Genomic DNA, 19604 nt, shown 5'->3' on the forward strand with positions numbered 1-19604 from the left:
TCGGAGTAATGAAGAGTGCAGTAAGTAATGTCAGGAAGACGATCACTGATGAGCAAAGATGGTCCTGCTGGCATCACACAACACACGTCTCAATGAACATTTCACATACATTACTTCACTTTCACTTACTTCCATCACCTCCACTGTAGCCTAGTCAAGATATGTAAGACAGAATTTTTGTTGACTCTCTGGGGAATCCGTCATCAATCGTGCTGGCTGAATGTGCTTGGAATGTTTCCAGATAACAAGAGCCATGATACCCCTAGCAGTGACCCTGCATTCTCCTATCTCTGTGATTGCCTCATCCTCCTCAAGCAATCACTTTGTTTGTCCATCATCGCTTGTTGTCCAGTGAAATGCCATGTTCATTTTCTTTTTTTTGTCCTGGTTGTAAATGCAGCTTTGATGCTTGAAATGTTTAAATATATATAATTAGAGATTCGTTCCACTTTTCAACTCATTATTCTTGTAGCACCTTAACTGCTACCCTGTTATCCCCTCATGTTTTTGCCTGTCATTTCACTTCCTTCTCAAATCCATTGCCTCTCCCGCCATCTCTGAGTCTTTCCTTCTGTTTGTTGTCTTGTTCCTGCAGGCACCTCACATCTTTAGGACTCCCTTGATCCTTGGAGCATTGCAGGCGTGAAATCGCTCTTCCACCATGGGGAACTACTGCGTGACTGTGACTAATGAGACTCCCTACACCTTCAGCTTCGGCTTTGGCTATTGGTTCAGGGAATGGGCTATTCAGGTGAGTTTGGCCCCTAATGGACTAACACGTTTTCCTGTAGGCACAGAATGGGTAAACCCTTTGATGCGTCAGACCCCATATCCCTGGCATATGATAGCGCTTTCTAAAATACACAGGACATAACATATCCTAGAGGCTCACAGTTGTGGCCTTGGCAGAAATCCTCATCCATTAGCATGATAGGGCTTATGCGTTCACTCTCTGCTCCTTCCTACAAATGTCTTTTCCTGCAGACTTCATCTCCTCTTACTTTTCTGAAGGACTGGAATGGCTGTGCAAATTTTCTTTTTAGCCATGGAGTAATTTGGATATCCCAAGTCTGTATCTCTTGTCTTAAATAAAAGTTGGTCCCTTTAATTTACAAAACAAGGTTCTTTCTCTCAAAGTCTATGTAGTTTTTTGTGCATGACTTAGCATTACAAGATTGCTTACCATCCTTGCACTTTTTTTTATTTTACAGAGTTTTACATAGCGCGAACTTGACCCGAATCGGGTATCAGAGCACTTTATATAGCACCAGTTGCGTTACATGAGGACACATTTATTTTTGTTAGGCATGGGGAGATTAAGTGATTTGCCCAGATTCACAGGATGTTCAGGGTCATTGCCGAGACTCAAACCCAGATCTCCAGTATCAAGGTCCACCGCCCTAGCCGTTAGGCCAACTCCTCTCCCCAGAACCTTACTCTTATCTCCTCTTACTTTTTTGAACGAATGGAGTACTTTGGAGGTCCCAAGTCTGTATCTCTGTGTAGTTTGTAGACATTGAACACTAATGTCAGGTTTTAATATACTCTACATGCGCCACGTTGTAAGTACCCCGCACCATGGCGCTGGCTTTGCGCCGCCGCTGCGTCACAAAAGTGACGCAATGGCGGCGTTAAATAGGTGCAGGGGGCTTGTAAATCTGCCCCAGAATCCTTGTTTTGTGGGGAAAGGCAGACAAAATGTTGAATAATCCATCCAAACCGGCTGGACCCAGGCCATGTCGGTGATTAATGAGGCTAAAGGGCAATGGCCTTCAGACTCAGATGTTCCCTCCTCTTATCCTACCGATGTCTTCATCAATCCCCCAGCTAATGACAAAGAAGCTCGGCTGAGGTTGTCGCTGCTTCCTGATGGCCAATGCTTTTCAAGGCAATATTGATATCATGGTAAGCAGTGTGGCGTGATTCATTTATGAAACCTTGGAGTGTCAACCACATAAGGAAGCCACCTTCATTGACTGAGACTTCCCTTCAAAGGGTAAAGTCTCACTCCTGAAGTTTAGTGCAAAGTAAAATGTCAAATACAGAGCTAATAAATAACATACAATAAATCACATTTGTATTCTGTACTAATATTTTCATGAAGTATAGAACTTTTATTGGATTTAAGGTCAATAGTGTAGTGAAAACAGTTGTGGTGCAATTAATCAACCAATCCATGATCTCAGAGGCACTGACTTCCTCTAGTAGAAGGGACTCCTCTGCCAGGCTCATATTATAAAAGGGACACGTGTGCATTCAGTGGCTTGTGCGGTTTAGGTAGCCAAGTCTGATTTGCACGTTTTATAACGTTCAACTGCCCTCCAGCCATGACTTTATGCCTATGTGTCACAACACCATCTTAACAAATAGTGCCGTTCTGAGCAGGACCCGGGGAGTGGGTCGTTTATTGCAAGCGGCTAAAAGCTTAGGGGAAGGGACGAATGCTTGTAATGTGTCGAATCGCTGGCAAACACCTGGGGGAGCCTTCAAACCCACTATTCTTTTTCCCAGCATGTCACTTACCAGATTACCCATCAATGCAATACCCTATGTGCAATGAGCATGCCCAGACCTGGGTCACCTGCTCACTATGCCATAGGACTCCGGCTACACCTGACTGAAGAGACACAAACAGTCTGAAGCCGGTCTTGAGCTCCTTGGGTTTCCCTCTGAGGGAACCTGACCCGGCTGTTCCAACTGCACCGTTCCTATTAAAGCAGAATCAAGACTGATTTCATGTGGCTGATTACTGTTCGTGGGGGTCGGTGGGCAAAAGAAAGATGGAGTTCAATGCGGCCCTGAGTAATTACCAGTGGCTGCGATGAATCCACCCATCAACATTAGTGCGACGCCCAATGTGAGAATCGTGGGACTGGTGCTTACTGGGCACAGGACTCAAACAACAACAGCCTATAGAGACACACAGCAGCATCAACACAGTCATTGCTCAGCACGGGGGCACAGTGGCAACAACACAGTCATTGCTCAGCACGGGGGCATAGTGGCAACAACACAGTAATTGCTCAGCACAGGGGGACAGTGGCAACAACACAGTCATTTTTCAGCACAGGGGGCGCAGCGGCAATTACACAGTCATTGTTCAGCACGGACCGCACAGCGGCATCAACACAGTCCTTGCTCAGCATGGGGGCACAACGGCATCAACACAGTCATTGCTCAGCACGGGAGCACAGCGGCATCAACACAGTCATTGCTCAGCACTGGGGCACAGCGGCATCAACACGGTCATTGCTCAGCACGGGGGCACAGTGGCATCAACACAGTCATTGTTTGGCTCGGGGGCACAGCGGCATCAACACAGGCATTGCTCAGCACAGGGGCATAGCAGCATCAACACAGTCAGTGCTCAGCACGGGGCACAGCAGTATCAATACAGTAATTGCTCAGCACGTGGGCACAGTGGCATCAACACAGTCATTGCTTAGCACATGGGCACAGTGGCATCAACACAGTCATTGCTCAGCATGTGGGCAAAGTGGCATTAACATAGTCATTGCTCAGCACGGGGGCACAGCAGCATCAACACAGTCATTGCTCAGCAAAGGGGCACAGCTGCATCAACACAGTCATTGCTCAGCAAAGGGGCACAGCTGCATCAACACAGACATTGCCCAGCATGGACGGCACATCGGCATCAACACAGTCCTTGCTCAGCATGGGGGCACAGCGCCATCAACTCAGTCATTGCTCAGTACGGGGGCACAGCGGCATCAACATAGTCATTGCTCAGCACGGGGGCACTGCAGCATCAACACAGTCCTTGCTCAGTAAGGGGGCACAGCGGCATCAACACAGACATTGCTCAGCAAGTGGGCACAGCGGCATCAACACAGTCGTTGCACAGCATGGGGGCACAGCAGTATCAACACAGTCATTGCTCAGCACGGAGACACAGCGGCATCAACACAGTCAATGCTCAGCACTGGGGCACAGCAGCATTGATCTGTTCATGGGAAAGCGTCTTATCCACATTGGAGCAGCCTGGAAGTAGATATTTGTTGGATGTCCCTGTAGTACTTACCTGGGAATGGGGAACCCGCGAATATATACAAGCTTATAAAGCTAATATACCACTAAATCCTAGAGAACCTACGGAATTCCATCTTACATCCTATAATCTCACCTTATAGCCCCACAACAATCTGGCTCGGACTAATCTACTCTCTCTCGTGTCGGAGAGCAGCTCCAGCATATAACGCCCTATCCTGAGTGATCTCTAATGTTCCCACTTGTAGTCCCACGACAATCCGGCAAGGACTACTCTACCCCCTCGCTCCTCGGGGAGCAGCTCCAATATACATAACGCTCTATCTTGACCGATCTCACTGTCCTATTAATACCTCCTGCTCTTTATTGGGAATTTCCTAAGTACCTAACATCTACTGGGAGTATCTATCTTGCATATGAATTATTATCCCTTATGTAATGGATAGGAGATCCGATCCTCTCACACAAGAACTGCCAAAACACCACATTTAAGAATTATTGCCTAATATAATTCACACTCTCCCTGTCATCAGTTACCTTCTCAGAAGGGAACGTCCCATCCTTCTGTTCGTCAGCATCTGGCTAAAAAGAAAGGTTAACTCTATCATGGAAACAATACTCAGATGTATTTATTAAGAACTGGGGTCCCTTTATTAGAATAAACATGAACATTGCATTAGAAAGTCATACTAACACCTAGCAATCTAAACATAGCCTGAAAAGTAAAGGAAAGAGTTAATAGATTTGCGCACTATAATAGCAGGACAGACGTCACCTTATAATTACGTAGTCCGGTTCGGGCAGTCGTCTGGGTCCCTCTCTCATCTGTGCCTCGGCTCATCTCAAGCTCTGCTCTGCACCCACGGATACACGTCTGCACCGCTATGCTCAATCAATCAATCAATCAATCAGGTCATTTGTAGAGCGCACTACTCACCCGTAGGGTCTCAAGGCGCTGGGAGGGGGGGGGTGCCGCTACTGCTCGAACAGCCAGGTCTTGAGCTTCTTCCTGAAGGAGAGGTGGTCTTGGGTCAGGCGCAGATTGGTCGGAAGTGAGTTCCAGGTCTTGGCGGCCAGGTAGGAGAAGGATCTTCCTCCTGTTGTCGCTCTTCGGATGCGGGGGACGGCGGCGAGGGCGTGGTTGGTTGATCTGAGGAGGCGCTTGGGAGTGTAGAAGTTGATCCGGTTGTTGAGGTAGCTCGGGCCTTGGTCGTGTAGGGCTTTGTGCGCGTGGGTGAGGAGCCGGAAGGTGATTCTCTTGTTGACCGGGAGCCAGTGCAGATCTCTCAGGTGTCCGGAGATGTGGCTGCGTCGGGGGATGTCGAGGATGAGTCTCGCCGAGGCGTTCTGGATCCGCTGGAGTCTCTTCTGGAGTTTGGCAGTGGTTCCGGCGTAGAGGGAGTTTGGCAGTGGTTCCGGCGTAGAGGGCGTTCACCTCCGTCACCCCTCCAAAGCACTGGAACACCTTCTCTGGTTTTTGTCTCTGCCACTCAGCTCCACACCTTCCAATCTGCACTGACTTCTTCTCTCCCACGAACTGTCTTCACTTCCATGCTTCAATCCAATAATATAGTTTCCCCTGCTCTGAGAACCATCCGTTCAACTAACTTCTTCACTCTGACTGTTCCAATTCTGGCAACAAACTAACTCCAACTGACTTCAGTCTCTCCAAAGGATTATCTGCTCTTTCTCTCCAAGGATCATCTGCATCTGCTCTCCCAAGGATCATCTGTCTTCTCCAAGAGTCATCTGTCTGCTGCAACAACAACAACTACAACTGCAACAACTGCAACAACTGACTTCTCTCCCTCTGCATTTCGATAATATAGAGAGCCCTTTGTTCGTGGAAATTTCCAGACAGTAACCTGCCGCCCACCAGACTTCTGCACCAGGCCCCGGGCTCCCGACGCTCCCACAGTGGCCAGCTGTTGTTGCGTCTTAAACCCGAGCTCTATTTACATTCCTCCGATAAGGGCCAGCTCTGACCACAGTCACTACCACTCAGAAAATAGAACAAAATATCCGGTCACTACACTCCCTGGCGGTGTACATGACACAAGCTCAGAAATTAATGAATGGTGGCCACAGAGGATGAAGAGTGACTTCATCAAACAGCAGTATTGTACCTACCGGCACTAAGAAGACTGAGCGTGGCCAGGCTGATTACCCCCGGGCCTGGATTACATGGTCCCCGTTCTCCCACAGGTTTAGCAGGGGGAGAACGGGATGAGCACAGATGCTGACGGGATGAGTTCTTCATTGTCAGGCCCGGGGCATCTGTAATTCTTTGATATTGCACGGGTCCTTGGTCTCAGGTCATTATATGATCCATCTCTGCTTCTCATCTTGGAGCTTTGTTACCAATGAAAGTCAGGTTCTCAGCATCTCAGCAAATGAGTCAGTCCACCTTTTACCTCATGTTGCAGCAACAGCAGGTCTGAGCCTCATTCCTGGATGTGCCACTTGCTCAGTTCTTCTACTTTGCTGAGAGAACCAAACTTTTTGAAGTCAAAGGGTGAACTTACCTGGCTCACATGGTTAGCCAGCTGTAGAGCAGTGGCAGCTGGTGGCAAGCCAACAGACCACTCAGATTTCAAGTTACACCAACAGTTAGGTGGGCTCGAACCAATGCCAAGAAAATCTTGCAGGTGCAGTTGAGTCCTATGGACCCAGGATTCCAGAATATGCACATTCTCTCCAGCACCCATGACTTCAATGGGTTTGTGTATCTGACCCGTTCCTTCAGGCACCTCAGGGCTGCTCGGGGTCAGTTGTAGGTGAGTGCTGGGCAGCACAACTCCTTTGGGGATCTGTTCATCTTTAATGGGTTTCTTCTCCCAGGCGAGAGGCTAATATTCTGGGACTGGCTTGATTCAGGAACGAGAACACTAAGATATATGTGCTGTTTGGGTGTGAATTCAGCAGCAGACACACTGTACCTGTCTTACAATGTTCTATGCAGAGATGTGGGATTCAGAAAAGAGCAGAGCAGAGTGTAGGAAAGTGGAGTATGATGCAGTGAGGCTGGCTGGTCTTCGCTATGTCATACCCTCACAATATCTCCAAAATAGGTCCTTTGGATTCACCCTAATACATTTTTAGTTCAGTCCTGGTAGAGTGGCACAGAGGAGTCAGGCTTTACTAGAGGAACATTTGTTAAGCATTTCAGAGTATAAATATGCACGATAAGTAATTGGCACGGCTCAAAAGAAATCTGACACCGATTTATACAAATACAGCAGCATTTTATATAAATGTCAACACCAAAACAAAGACAATCAGATGATTATTACAGGAGTTATGGATTTTAGACAAAAAAAAAATCAGTGCAATTCAATACTTTAGAATTTTAACACTGCAATAAATGGTAAAAAGCACCAGTGACAATTGGCCACTTGCACGTCAAGTTGCACGGAACCCACTGAGTGGTACTGTGATGCAGGTCCCAGGACCAGTGCAGAACAGTCAGTTGAATTTTACCTGGCTCTTAGGGGCCGGGTGCAGAGTTACTCAGGCAGTCTTTGGTGCTGAAGAATGAGCCGTGAGGGAGCTAGTTTTACCGCTCAAACAGTGCTGGTGAGGAAACGGATGCAAAAAGTCAACAATGGGACCCACTGAAGTGGTTGGTTGAAGGTGCTGCAGTGTTCCCCCACATTGCAGCATGGAGTGAAGGTAGTGGTAGCTGGACTGGCCACCGACTAGCCTTGGCAGTGGTAAGATTAGTATGAAGATATTTTGATCTCCAGAGGTCCGTGAGAAAAAGGTAGCCACAAGGAAACTTGCTGGAGGTCAGGGCTAAGTTTCTCACAATTAACTTGACTAATTTTGGGCGATCCCTCATGGCTAGCGAGTGCTTTTACCTGTGGGCTGCAGGGGACTAGTACCACTAGCCCATGCGAGTCTGGAATCGCCTTTGGCTCTCAAAAGGGACCCTCTGTCTGGGGAATCTGTCTTTGGTCCAGGAAGAGTCGCTAGTGAAGCAGTTGCAGGGGGGGTTGCCATAGGGGCAGAGTATTGCACCTTTGTTTTGTGCAGGTTCTGGAATCTCGTCCTTTGCTGCAAGTCAAATGAGATATGTAGTTCTAGTGCCAGGGGTCTAATCAAAACCTAGATTTAGGGGTGTTAGAGGTTTAGGTGCAATTAACCAATGGGCTACTAGCCTCAGCGGTTAATCACCCGTAAGGTGACCACATCCAGGGATGAGTGCCACCTTTGCTATCCGGAAACCTCTATTCTGCCACTTTTAAAAATGGCAGACATTTTCTTTGGCTCTACAGTCCAGGTAGCCAACCCACAGGGGAGTGGGAAGCCTACTAGGGGTGTATACCTCCTGATGACCTACATTCTTCCCACCTGCCTGGGGTATGGGTACGGCTGTGTCCTTCTCTGGGAGTCAACCTGGATGCATATCAGAGGGGGTGAAAGCTTTGAAGCTCACCACCTTGACGTGCCACTTCATTAGCCATCCAATCATGGAGGGAGGTGTTGCCTTTTCCCCCTCCAGGCCTTTGTTTCTGACTCCTGGGTGTGTTCACGATTTTTAGCAGAGGGTTAGATTCCTGTCTTGGCGGCAGCAGCTGCAAGCTGTCAGCCAGGACAGATGATCCATTTGGGCAACCAGGTGGGCAACCTGTTAGGTAGCCACCTGGGCAAATGTCACATCAAATCTGACATTGGAATCATGTTAGGTTGGAGGAGAGAAGTTGTTAGATACCAAGCATGACATATTTCAGTGGGATCACAATGGAGATGGCATCCTCAGGGGTGCCAGGTACCAGCCCATGTTGTCTAAAAGCTCCCTGATCATTTATGGTAACCCTTTATGGAAAGAGGCTACTATAGGGTCATATGAGGGTCATATAAGCTTGCACTTATATTTCCACACCTTTAGTATAATGTAGCCGGCTTCTTGGGCTAAGGAGGTCTACCTTAGGGGTGAATGGCATATATTAAAAATATTGCTTTGATCTTGCCACACATGGTTAGGGCAAAGTCGAGTTTGAGCAGTTTACTCACTAACTCACTCACTAACAACACCGCTAGGTGGTAGGTGTTTGGGGCTAACCTTGCACCCATGTACAGAAATATAGTAGAACACTTGTATTTTTCACGCTCAATTATTGCTAGATTATTTTATGCCTAGTGAATGTGCGGACATTTCCATTTAAGGGAACACTACTACCTATATATTTACTCGCTCAAGCAGTCTGCAGTCTACCTGGGTCACTCAGGGTGGTGCAATCAGGGCTTCAGCCTCTGGTGACTCCCACGTCCTTGCTACCACTTACCAGGGACATACAAGTGGGTTAAAGGTATGCCAGTTGGGATTACCAATTCACATGTATTCGTTTTAAAGAGAGAGCACTGGTACAGGGGCCTGGTTAGCAGGTACAAGTGCACATTTAGAGTACCATCAGGACTGGGGCAAAAAGTATGGGGGTGACCATACAAAAAAAGGGCACTTTCTACACAGAGGCCATGCAGGGAACAGGAGACAACTAACCTATATCTGTGCCCATGGACCATTCTACAAACCTTGGCCAACCTTCATACAGGTGGAGCGCAGTAAAGGAGTGCACCATTCATCGTGAACTCGGCTTGCGGGTAATAAGAGGTGTCAATGCACGGCCCTGGAGACAATAGTCAACCATTTAAGAGGCATACCACTTTAAATGGACCACTTCAGCTCAAGGTTTGCTGGGTAGCAACAGCAAACTCTATTTGATGAACTGTCAAGGGACTATTGACACAGGCCACATGTGCATTACGAAACAGCAGGCATGTCTGAATGATGAAATGAGGAGAACAGCACAGAACACTGTGTCAGTCCCTTTCAACACTCCGAAAGGAGTAACTCTTATCAGGTCAGTTTGGACAGAGCACAGTAGATGGGATCTAAAACATGTGAGAGGCCATAATTGAATGGAAGATGCACATTCCAATTGTGACGCATGGAAACACATTTTTGCATTTTTTCATTGCGCTGGGAATTTATAAAATAATTTTGTCAAAGTATTGAACAGACAAATTACTGACCTCACTATATCCTAGTATATCTTATGTCTGAAAAGGATAAACATAAGCAGCTGAGTGATCTTGCAGTGGCATCTGATGCCGGAGAGGTGGAGAGGTGTGGTGCAGCAGCCAGCTGACTTCGGAGCACAGGGTTCTGGTTCGATCCCCGGCTCCGACTGCGATTCGCAGTTGCAGATTCGCAAAATGGGATGTTTGTAATAATTTGCAAAATATTAGCAATTTCTCAAATGTCTCTAAAAAAATCGCAGAGTATTTAGCGATTTCTTAAATTGCGAAATTCGCAATTTAAGAAATCGCAAAAGCGGGAATCTGCAAAGCAGGTGCAGGTTGATGACATCACAACCAGGAAGAGGGAGTGATCACCTGCACCTGCTTGCCTGAGCCACCCCCAGTGGCAGTTAGGAGAGTGTTTGGAGGCTGCACTGAACAGTTAGCTCTGCAATGGAGTCCCAGAGGCCACAGGAGGGCATGGAAACTGAAAAAAGGAAAAGAAAGCATAAGTTTTCTGAAAAGGAGCAGGAGGTTTTAATTGAGGTGATGGTTTGCAGCCATGAACTGCTTTATGGGAAGAAAGCATTGAAGGTTCCAGAGTCCAGGAAGGGGAAGATCCGGCTTGAAATTCAACAGAAGGTGAATGCTGTTGGAGTCACCAGACGTACCATAGAGGAATTAAGAAAAAGATGGTACGATTTGCGCCAGAGATCTAAAGAGAGGGGGGCTGCCAGGTTGAAGGAGGCACAGAAGACTGGTGGTAGTACTTCCACTGCTGAGCAACCAACACCACAGGCGGAACTCGTGGAGGCCACTCTCCTGCCTGAAAGTGTTAGTGGAGTGGCTGATATTGACAGCTCCGACCCTACTTCCAGTGCTCAAGGTACGATGCATGGCAAAAAGATAAAATCAGCTAGGTGTTGCATGCACATAGTGTAGATAGAGGGACATTGGGTTAAGAAGTCTGCATCCAGGTACACTCCTTTAGATACACATACAAATGCATTACGGGAGTTGTAGTCTTATGAAGGATACTTTGTATTTGATAGCAATGACACACATGCTTACATTGTGGTTTTGATTGTAGGCAAAATGAGAGTGGTTGGATTGATAGCACTTCAAAATAGAAAACGTTATTTGTTCCCAGATGCAGAACAAAACACAAACTCATATGTCCCACTCTACATCCACAGAACAATCAAGAGCACCAGGGGACATCGCTGAGGGAGAGGACTCCCGAATCCATGTTGAATCTGAAAATGTAGGGGAAAGCAGTGAGGAACGTGGCTCCACACCAATAGTGCTTAGGAAGCGTCGACATGTACCCCCTCTGCCTCATTTGGAGGATGACATGGACTTTCATAGTGATGCAAGAGACAGTAGCCAAGACACTGTGGAACCTGGTGAGAGCCTGGGCCAACAGCAACTGCAGGCAAGAACACGCACATATGGAGCACAAAGGTCCTTATTCAGGAGTAGTAGTGTTAATCTAGAGACACCCACTGTATTCGCAGGACTGGAGCAGGACATGCTTGAGGTGCAGCGCCTGCAACATAAGGCACTGCGGTCAATAAATAGGCAGCTGACCAAATTAAACAGAAATCAGCAAAACATGGGTGAGGGCATGATGGCGATGGTAGGTGCAATAGACAAATTATGCACTACACTGGAGTGCTCAGAGACTGCATGAAACAGGGCTGCACAACGTGCACATGTTATGTTATCTTAACTTATACTGCGCTCAGCTGCCCCAGCAAAGGGGCGTCCCGGTGCAATGCAAGGCACCCAAAACTCAACACTGTTAAAAAGCTGGAGAAATGGGTCAAAGAAAGGATCAAGTAAAAAGAACTAGACAAATAGAATAATCTTGATAGCCCGTCTAAACACCAAGAGATCTTCAAGGGACCGAATCTGAGGGGGGAGAGCATTCCAGAGCTTCGCTGCTAACACCCGGAAAGAGCGACCGCCGACTCTGCTCAGTCTGAAACGCGGAACCGCTGCCAGGTGTTGGCCCAGAGATCTAAGGGTTCGTGAGGGTACATATGGCCTCACCAAATTCTCCAATATTTGGGGAGATGAGCCCTTGAGGATTTTAAACGCAAGGCATAACACCTTGAATTTGATCCTCTGGTTCACCGGAAGCCAGTGGAGAGAGCGCAACGCATTAGAGACCGAACAGTACCTTGGCAAACCAATCACCACTCTGGCTGCAGCGTTTTGAACTCGCTGCAGCCTGGTGAGTTCCGACTGATTAATCCCCACCAAAAGCGAGCTAGCATAATCCAGCCGGGACAGCACTGACGCTTGGACCACTAGCTGCCTAGTGGGGGCGTCTAAAAATGTCATAATAGGTATTAAACCTCTCATGATACCGTAACAGGTAGCCGCCACCTTCCTAGTATGGCAAATTTAACTGAGAGTCGGATACAGCCAAACCCCAAGATTTTTTATCTCCATGCTGGAGAAGGGGTCACACCCAGTTCAGGAGGCCACCACTTGTCCCCCCATAACTCCGCCTGCTTGCCGACCACCATGACCTCGGTCTTTTTAGCGTTTAACTGGAGACAGTTGGACGTCATCCAGTTGGCCACTGCCAGAAGTCCGTCACGGAACCTGGGATCCTCCATATCAGGGTCTCCACTCAACGAGACCGCCAGTTGCGTGTCGTCTGCGTATGAGACCATCGTCAGGCCCCATTCCTTGACGACCGCTGCCAGCGGCCTCACGTAGAGGTTGAATAGAGTGGGGCTTAGCGAAGAACCCTGCGGGACACCCAGTTCCAATGGATAAGATTTAGACTGGCAGGGCGGAATCGCGACATTGAAGGACCGATCGGCAAGAAATGAACGAAACCAACATAGGGCAGAACCCACGACACCTATTTCTTCCAGGCGCTGGAGCAAAATCCTGTGCGAGATCGTGTCGAACGCGGCACTTAGATCTAATAATAATAGTGCCGCCGTCCGACCCTCATCAAGCACAGAGCGCAGATGTTCCACCATGGCAAGTAGGGCCGTCTCCGTGCTGTGGCCCGCACGGAACCCGTTCTGGGTAGGGTCAAGGATGTTGGCCCTAGTAAGATGGTCAGAAAGAATTCCGTTCACATGGGCCTCAGTTATTTTCGCAGCCCAAGGTAGGAGGGAAACAGGGCGGTAGTTCTCAGGTTTAAGGGGGTCTAAGGTCGTCTTCTTCAGGATCGGTGTGACTAAGGCCTGTTTCCACCTAGTCGGAACTACACCTGAAGATAGAGACAGGTTGATCAAAGAAAGCACAGGGGCATGGCATAACTGGGACATACTCCTGAGCTGAACCGGTTTCATCGGATCTGCGGGAGAACCCGATTTGATTTTAATGCTCAAGGAGTTGAAGGTCTCAGTCGATAAAGAGGGCAGAGTAGTGAGAAACTCACCTCCATCCAGACTACAACTGACCGGCTCCAAGATGTCAGTGCCCTTCGGTAAAGTTCGATAGATGGCTTGAACTTTCTCGAGGAAAAAAGAAGCCAAGTCCTCGCAGTGAGAATCCGAACAGATTTCCTCCACCGTTGCTCGTTTGGCCATCAGGTCCTTTAGCACCTTGAAGATGAGTTTCGATGGATTAGAACTGTTCTGGAATTCTTGGGCATAAAAGGTAGCACGTGTCCTGCACACTGCCCTATGGTATATTTTAGTTTTGGCGAGGTAGCATGCCTTTTTCCTCGGATCATACGATTTTCGCCACTCCCTCTCAGCCTGTCTACAGGCTTTTTTAAGACGCGCTAGAGAACTGTCATACCAGGGGCTGGGCTCTTTTGTGCGACACCTAGACCAAACCATGGGGATCAGTGAGTCAAGAGCATGGGTAATCCACTCACAGAAGCGATCATAACCTCGCTCCACCTCTGTTAAGGGACCCAATGGAGTCTCTTCCAGAAGGTGGTAGAGATCCTCCAATCTCAGTTTGTTCCAGTGTCGCCTAAGCACAGTTCTTTCCTGCGGTTTAAAAGGAGACTCATGAATGGGACAAAGCATCTTCACCAACATATGGTCTGTTCAGGCGATCTGAATTGGGCATAGAGCTTTAACCCCCTCTAAGTTGGTAAAAAAAGGGTCAAGGATATGCCCTCCCGTATGAGTGGACGAAGTGACCAATTGGTTAAGTTGCAGGGCCTCTAAGTCGGCCAAGATGCTACTAATAGAAGGGACAGTCGAACAGTCAAAATGGAGATTTAGATCCCCGATAATATTAAAGTTAGAGCATCCTAATGCCATAGTGCTAATTAAATCAGGGAGAGCAGCCCTGAAAGCAGAGTCACAGCCCGGAGGACGATAGATCAAGATACCAGACAAGGTGAAGTGATTACTAATCGAAGCTTTAAAAAGAGCGCTCTCACAGCCCGGTATTTTTAAAACTTTCCATTCACACGGATAGCACGACTTGATGGCCAGCGCAATCCCTCCCCCTCTAGTAGCACGTTTCAACGTGTAGATGGAATAATCCGGGGGAAAGGCCACATTCAGGATAGAAGTGTCCGTATCCTGCAGCCAAGTTTCTGTCAAAAAGAACAGATCAGGGGACTTGTCCTTGATAAGCTCATATATCTCCTGATGATGTTTAACCAATGATCTCACATTTAGGTTCCAAATAGTGAGTTCCCGCAATCCTATCGAGCTCTTGTGAGAACGAAGCGTCTCCGCCGCTCGGATAGGGACAGGAGAATCCAAGGACCAGTCACCACACGTGCAGCGGTACGGACCACATAAAGGGCCAACAGGGGTATGATCACAATTAGTAACCCGACTCCTAATGGCCAGCAGTTCCTCTCTTCGATATATAAAAGTAGGCAACATGATCCGAGGGAATAAACCTAAGGGTTCTGCCACGCCCCGCGCCTCCTTAGCGCTGACGGGCGCAGACGGGCAGGACTCTGGCATGACTCAGGCGCAGGGAAGGCGCGCCCGCTGTGCGTCACCGCTGCGCTCAGAGTAGTGCGCATTAAGTAGGCGTATCACGCTTCGCCAGAGCACTAGACCGCTCGAAGATGGCCCCCAAGATTGACCCCTTCGCTCCCTTCACTCCCAAGATGGCGAGCGAGATTAAAGCTCCCCAGAACCGGACCCGCTCAAACGGCGGTGATTTACACCAATATTATTGTGCAAGTAAATGGGCGGGGGGCGCGTGAGCACACAGTTAAAACCAGGGAGAATGAAACTAAAATTAATCAAGATAAGAAAACGGGAGATTAAAAAGCAGGACGCTCGTGCAACAGTGCTGGTAAATGCTGGTAAACTACCTTGTCAGGGCAGAACCCTCAACAGCAGACGCCTTAAGGCGTATCATGCTTCGCCAGAGCGCTAGACCGCTCTAAGATGGCCCCCAAGATTGACCCCTTCGCTCCCTCTGCTCCCAAGATGGCGAGCGAGATTAAAGCTCCACAGAACCGGACCCGCTCAAACGGCGGTGATTTACACCAATATTATTGTGCAAGTAAATGGGCGGGGGGGGGCGTGAGCACACAGTTAAAACCAGGGAGAATGAAACTAAAATTAATCAAGATAAGAAAACTGGAGATTAAAAAGCATTAAAAACATGTACATATGCATAGCTACACGAAGGCTGTTACCACCTCTGCACAGTAACATCAAACTTCACAAGGCACAGCATCACCACCATGCAGATGGAAATGAGTTCCTGCAGTCAAAATATAGCTTGAGGCCTAGCGCAAGTCACAAATGCTATGGAACTAATGCAAACAGCCAACTCTGGTGCCAGCACCCTAATGGTGTCGGGAGAAAGTGAGGAGCAGTAACACTCCTACTCCTACATCGCAAGCCACTCAACGCAGAAGTGGCAGACATGGTGCTGCTAGTACCCATGGAATGGAGAGCACACAATCAGAACACCGCCCTGCACCTAATCGCCACCATAGGAAGTGCGGTACTTCAGTACACTACTTTTTCAACTGTTGATGCAACAAAACAATTATTTGTAAATTACTTTACTGAACAGTGCCATGACTGCGTTGTAATATGTTATGGGTTGTAAAGCAAATAAGGTGTGTGAAGTGTGAATAAACACAGCACCTGTGACACATATATTTTGTGAGACTACATTATTTTGTTACCTAAAAGTAATTTTGTGTGATCTCAGACCGTCTCTGTTGCCAGCCGCTGCTCCTACTCCTGCTGCTGCCCTGCCAGGGGGAGGTGTGCAATCATCATCTGATGTGTGTGAGTTGGTCACTTCAATTTCAGTGCATTTCCTCATTGTCATGTTGTGTAGCATTGCGCAGCTTGTTACAACCTTACAACATGTTTCAGGACTATACTGCAATGACCCTCTACTTTTATGTATGCACCTGAAATGGCTTTTTAAAAATGTCAAATGTGCGTTCTATGATGCTGCACGTTGACCGGTGTGCCCTGTTGTATCTTCTCTCACTTGCATTTGATGGATTTAAATATGGCGTTAAGATGAAGTTGCGCACTGCGTAGGCACTGTCACCTGCTTGGAAGGAAAGTAAGAGTAAGTGTATGTTCCACTAACAAATTACTAATGTATGGAATCAATCAATCAATCAAGAACATTTATAGAGCGCGCTACTCACCCACGAGGGTCTCAAGGTGCTGGGAGGGGGGTCGCTACTGCTCGAAGAGCCAGATCTTGTGGTGCTTCCTGAAGGAGAGATGGTTCTGGGTCAATCGTAGGTGGGTGGGGAGGGTGTTCCATGTCTTGACTGCCAGGTAGGTGAAGGATCTTCCTCCGGTGGTGGTTCTGCGGATTCGTGGAACGTTGGCGAGGGCGTGGCTGGCGGATCGGAGCTGGCGGGTAGGTGTTTAGAACGTGAGGCGGTTGTTGAGGTATTCGGGAACCGTGTCGTAGAGAGCCTTGTGTGCGTGGGTGAGGAGCCGGAACGTGATCCTCTTGCTGACGGGTAGGCAGTGCAGGTCTCTCAGGTGGGCGGAGATGTGGCTGTGTCGGGGGATGTCCAGGATGAGTCGTGCGGATGCGTTCTGTATGCGTTGAAGTCGTTTCTATAGTTTGGCCGTGGTCCCAGCGTAGAGGGTGTTCCCGTAGTCAAGTCGGCTGGTGAGGAGGGCCTGGGTGACCGTCTTTCTGGTTTCAGTGGGGATCCAATGGAAGATCTTTCGGAGCATTCGGAGGGTGTTGAAGCAGGAAGAGGTAACGGCATTGACTTGCCTGGTCATCATGAGGGAGGAGTCGAGGATAAATCCCAGGTTGCGTGTATGGTCCGTGGGCTTGGGGGGGGTGCTCAGAGCTGGGGGCCACCAGGAGTCGTCCCAGGCGGAGATGGATGGGCCGAGGATGAGGACTTCCATCTTGTCTGAGTTCAGTTTCAGACGGCTGAGTTTCATCAATTCTGCGACGTCTTTCATGCCTTCCTGAAAGCTGTCTTTGGCGGTGGCGGGGTCGTTGGTTAGGGAGAGGATCAGTTGGGTGTCGTCGGCGTAGGAGATGATGTTGAGGTTGTGCTTGCGTGCGATGGCTGCGAGGGGGCTCATGTAGACATTGAAGAGGGTGGGGCTGAGTGAGGAGCCTTGGTGTACGCCGCAGATGATCTTGGTGGCTGCTGCGTGAAAGGGCAGGAGACGGAATCTTTGGGTTCTGTCAGAGAGGAAGGAGGTGATCCATTCCAGTGCCTTTCCTTGGATTCCGGCGTGGTGGAGGCGGGTTGTCAGGGTGCGGTGGCAGACCGCATCGAAAGCAACCGATAGGTCGAGGAGGATGAGAGCGGCAGTTTTCCCGTTGTCCAGCAGGGTCCTGATGTCGTCGGTGGCTGCGATGAGGGCAGTCTCGGTGCTGTGGTTCGCTCGGAATCCGGACTGCGATGCGTCGAGGGAGCCGTTCGTCTCGAGGAAAGTGGTCAGCTGCTTGTTGACGGTTTTCTCGATGACTTTTGCGGGGAAGGGGAGGAGCGAGATGGGGCAGAGGTTCTTGAAGTCTGTGGGGTCTGCGGTGAGTTTCTTCAGGAGAGCGCTGATCTCTGCGTGCTTCCAGCTCTCCGGGAAGGTGGCGGATGCAAAGGAGTTGTTAATGATGTCCCGGAGTTGGGGTGCGATGATGGAGTCCACTTTGTTGAAGATGTGGTATGGGCAGGGGTCGGCTGGGGTGCCTGAGTGGATGGTGTTCATCGTGTGGGTGGTATCTTCCCTGCTGATGGGGGTCCAGGTGCAGAAGGTGGTGGTGGGGGGCGCTGGTTTGGTGGTAGGGTCTGTGGTCTGAGCGCCGAAGCTGTTGTGTATATCGGCGATCTTGCGGTGGAAGAACGTGGCGAGGGAGTTGCAGAGGTCTTGTGATGGCGTGATGTCGTTGTTGCTGGTGTTGGGGTTGGAGAGCTCGTTCACGATGCTGAAGAGTTACTTTCTGTTGTGGGCGTTGTTGTCCAGCCGTTCTCTGAAAGATGATATTTTGGTGGTGCGGATTAGCTGGTGGTGTTTGCAGATGGCGTACTTGAGGGATGTCATATTTTCCGCTGATTGGTCGTGGCGCGAGGTTTTCTCGAGGGCATGGCAGGATTTCTTGCAGTCTTTGAGATGGTTGGTGAACCATGGGGCTTTCTTGCTGTCCGGGTTGCTGGGGGGGTTCTTCAGTGGAGCAAGGGCATCGGCGCAGTCAGTGATCCACTGTGTGAGGTTGCGGGCTGCTTCGTTGGGGTCCGAAGTGATGGTGGGTGGGTTTTGTCTCAGGGAGGTGGTGAGCTGGTCACTGGTGATCTTGCTCCCGCATCTTCGGGGAGCTTGTTGCGGGCGGTAGGGGGTCGTTGTTTTCCTGAAGTTGAAATGGACGCAGCTGTGTTCGGTCCAGTGTAGTTCGGTGGCGTGGTTGAAGGAGATGTGGTTGCTGGAGGATAATATGGGGTCGAGCGTGTGGCCGGCGCGGTGGGTGGGGGTGTTGACCAGTTGTTTGAGTCCGAGGTTGGCGAGGTTGTCTAGCACGGAGGTGGTGTTGTTGTCCTTGTTGTTCTCCAGGTGGAAGTTGAGGTCTCCTAGGAGGATGTAGTCGGAGGAGGCGAGGGCGAGCGGGCTGATGAAGTCTGCGATGGCTTCGCTGAAGTGTGTGCGTATTCCCGGGGGTCTGTAGATGAGGGTACCTCAGAGGGTGTTCTTGGGGTCGGTGTGTATCTGGAAGTGAAGGTGTTCGGCGGCGGTGAGGGAGTCTTCGGTGTTGGTCGTGATGCAGACGGTGTTTCTGTGGACAATGGCGATGCCACCTCCGGCTTGGTTGATGCGGCCCCTCCGGATGATCTTTTAACCATCCGGGATGGCAATGGCGATGTCGGGGGCTGAGGAGCCGTTGATCCAGGTTTCCGTGAGGAAGGCGACGTCCTGCGCTGTGGTGTCTAGGAGGTCACAGTGTTCGACGGCGTGTTTGTGGACGGAGCGGGCGTTGAGCAGGATGCACTCGAGGTGGTTATTGTTGGCGCCGGTTCTGGCGGGCGCGGTGCGGGACCGAGGGCAGGTGACCTTGCATTCGCAGCAGGTGAATGCTCCTTGGGTGCGTTTCGGGGTGGCACGATAGCAGGCGGGTTGTCGGCCGGTGTTGAGTGCACCATCGGCGCCCCCGCTGTG

General features: G+C 49.4%; 1 protein-coding gene across 1 annotated transcript in view; it reads left to right on the forward strand.

Moving 5' to 3' along the window:
- Positions 1–646: 646 nt before the first annotated feature.
- The window catches only part of LOC144817706 (uncharacterized), a 221200-nt gene continuing 202242 nt past the window's right edge, over positions 647–19604 (forward strand). Inside the window, exon 1 of the mRNA XM_078674467.1 lies at positions 647–751. Within this exon, the coding sequence (XP_078530593.1) occupies positions 662–751 (90 nt within the window). The 5' untranslated portion in view covers positions 647–661. The remainder of the gene's footprint in view (positions 752–19604) is intronic.

The sequence above is a fragment of the Lissotriton helveticus genome, chromosome 2_1, assembly GCF_964261635.1.
Source record: "Lissotriton helveticus chromosome 2_1, aLisHel1.1, whole genome shotgun sequence".
Lineage (NCBI taxonomy): Eukaryota > Metazoa > Chordata > Amphibia > Caudata > Salamandridae > Lissotriton > Lissotriton helveticus.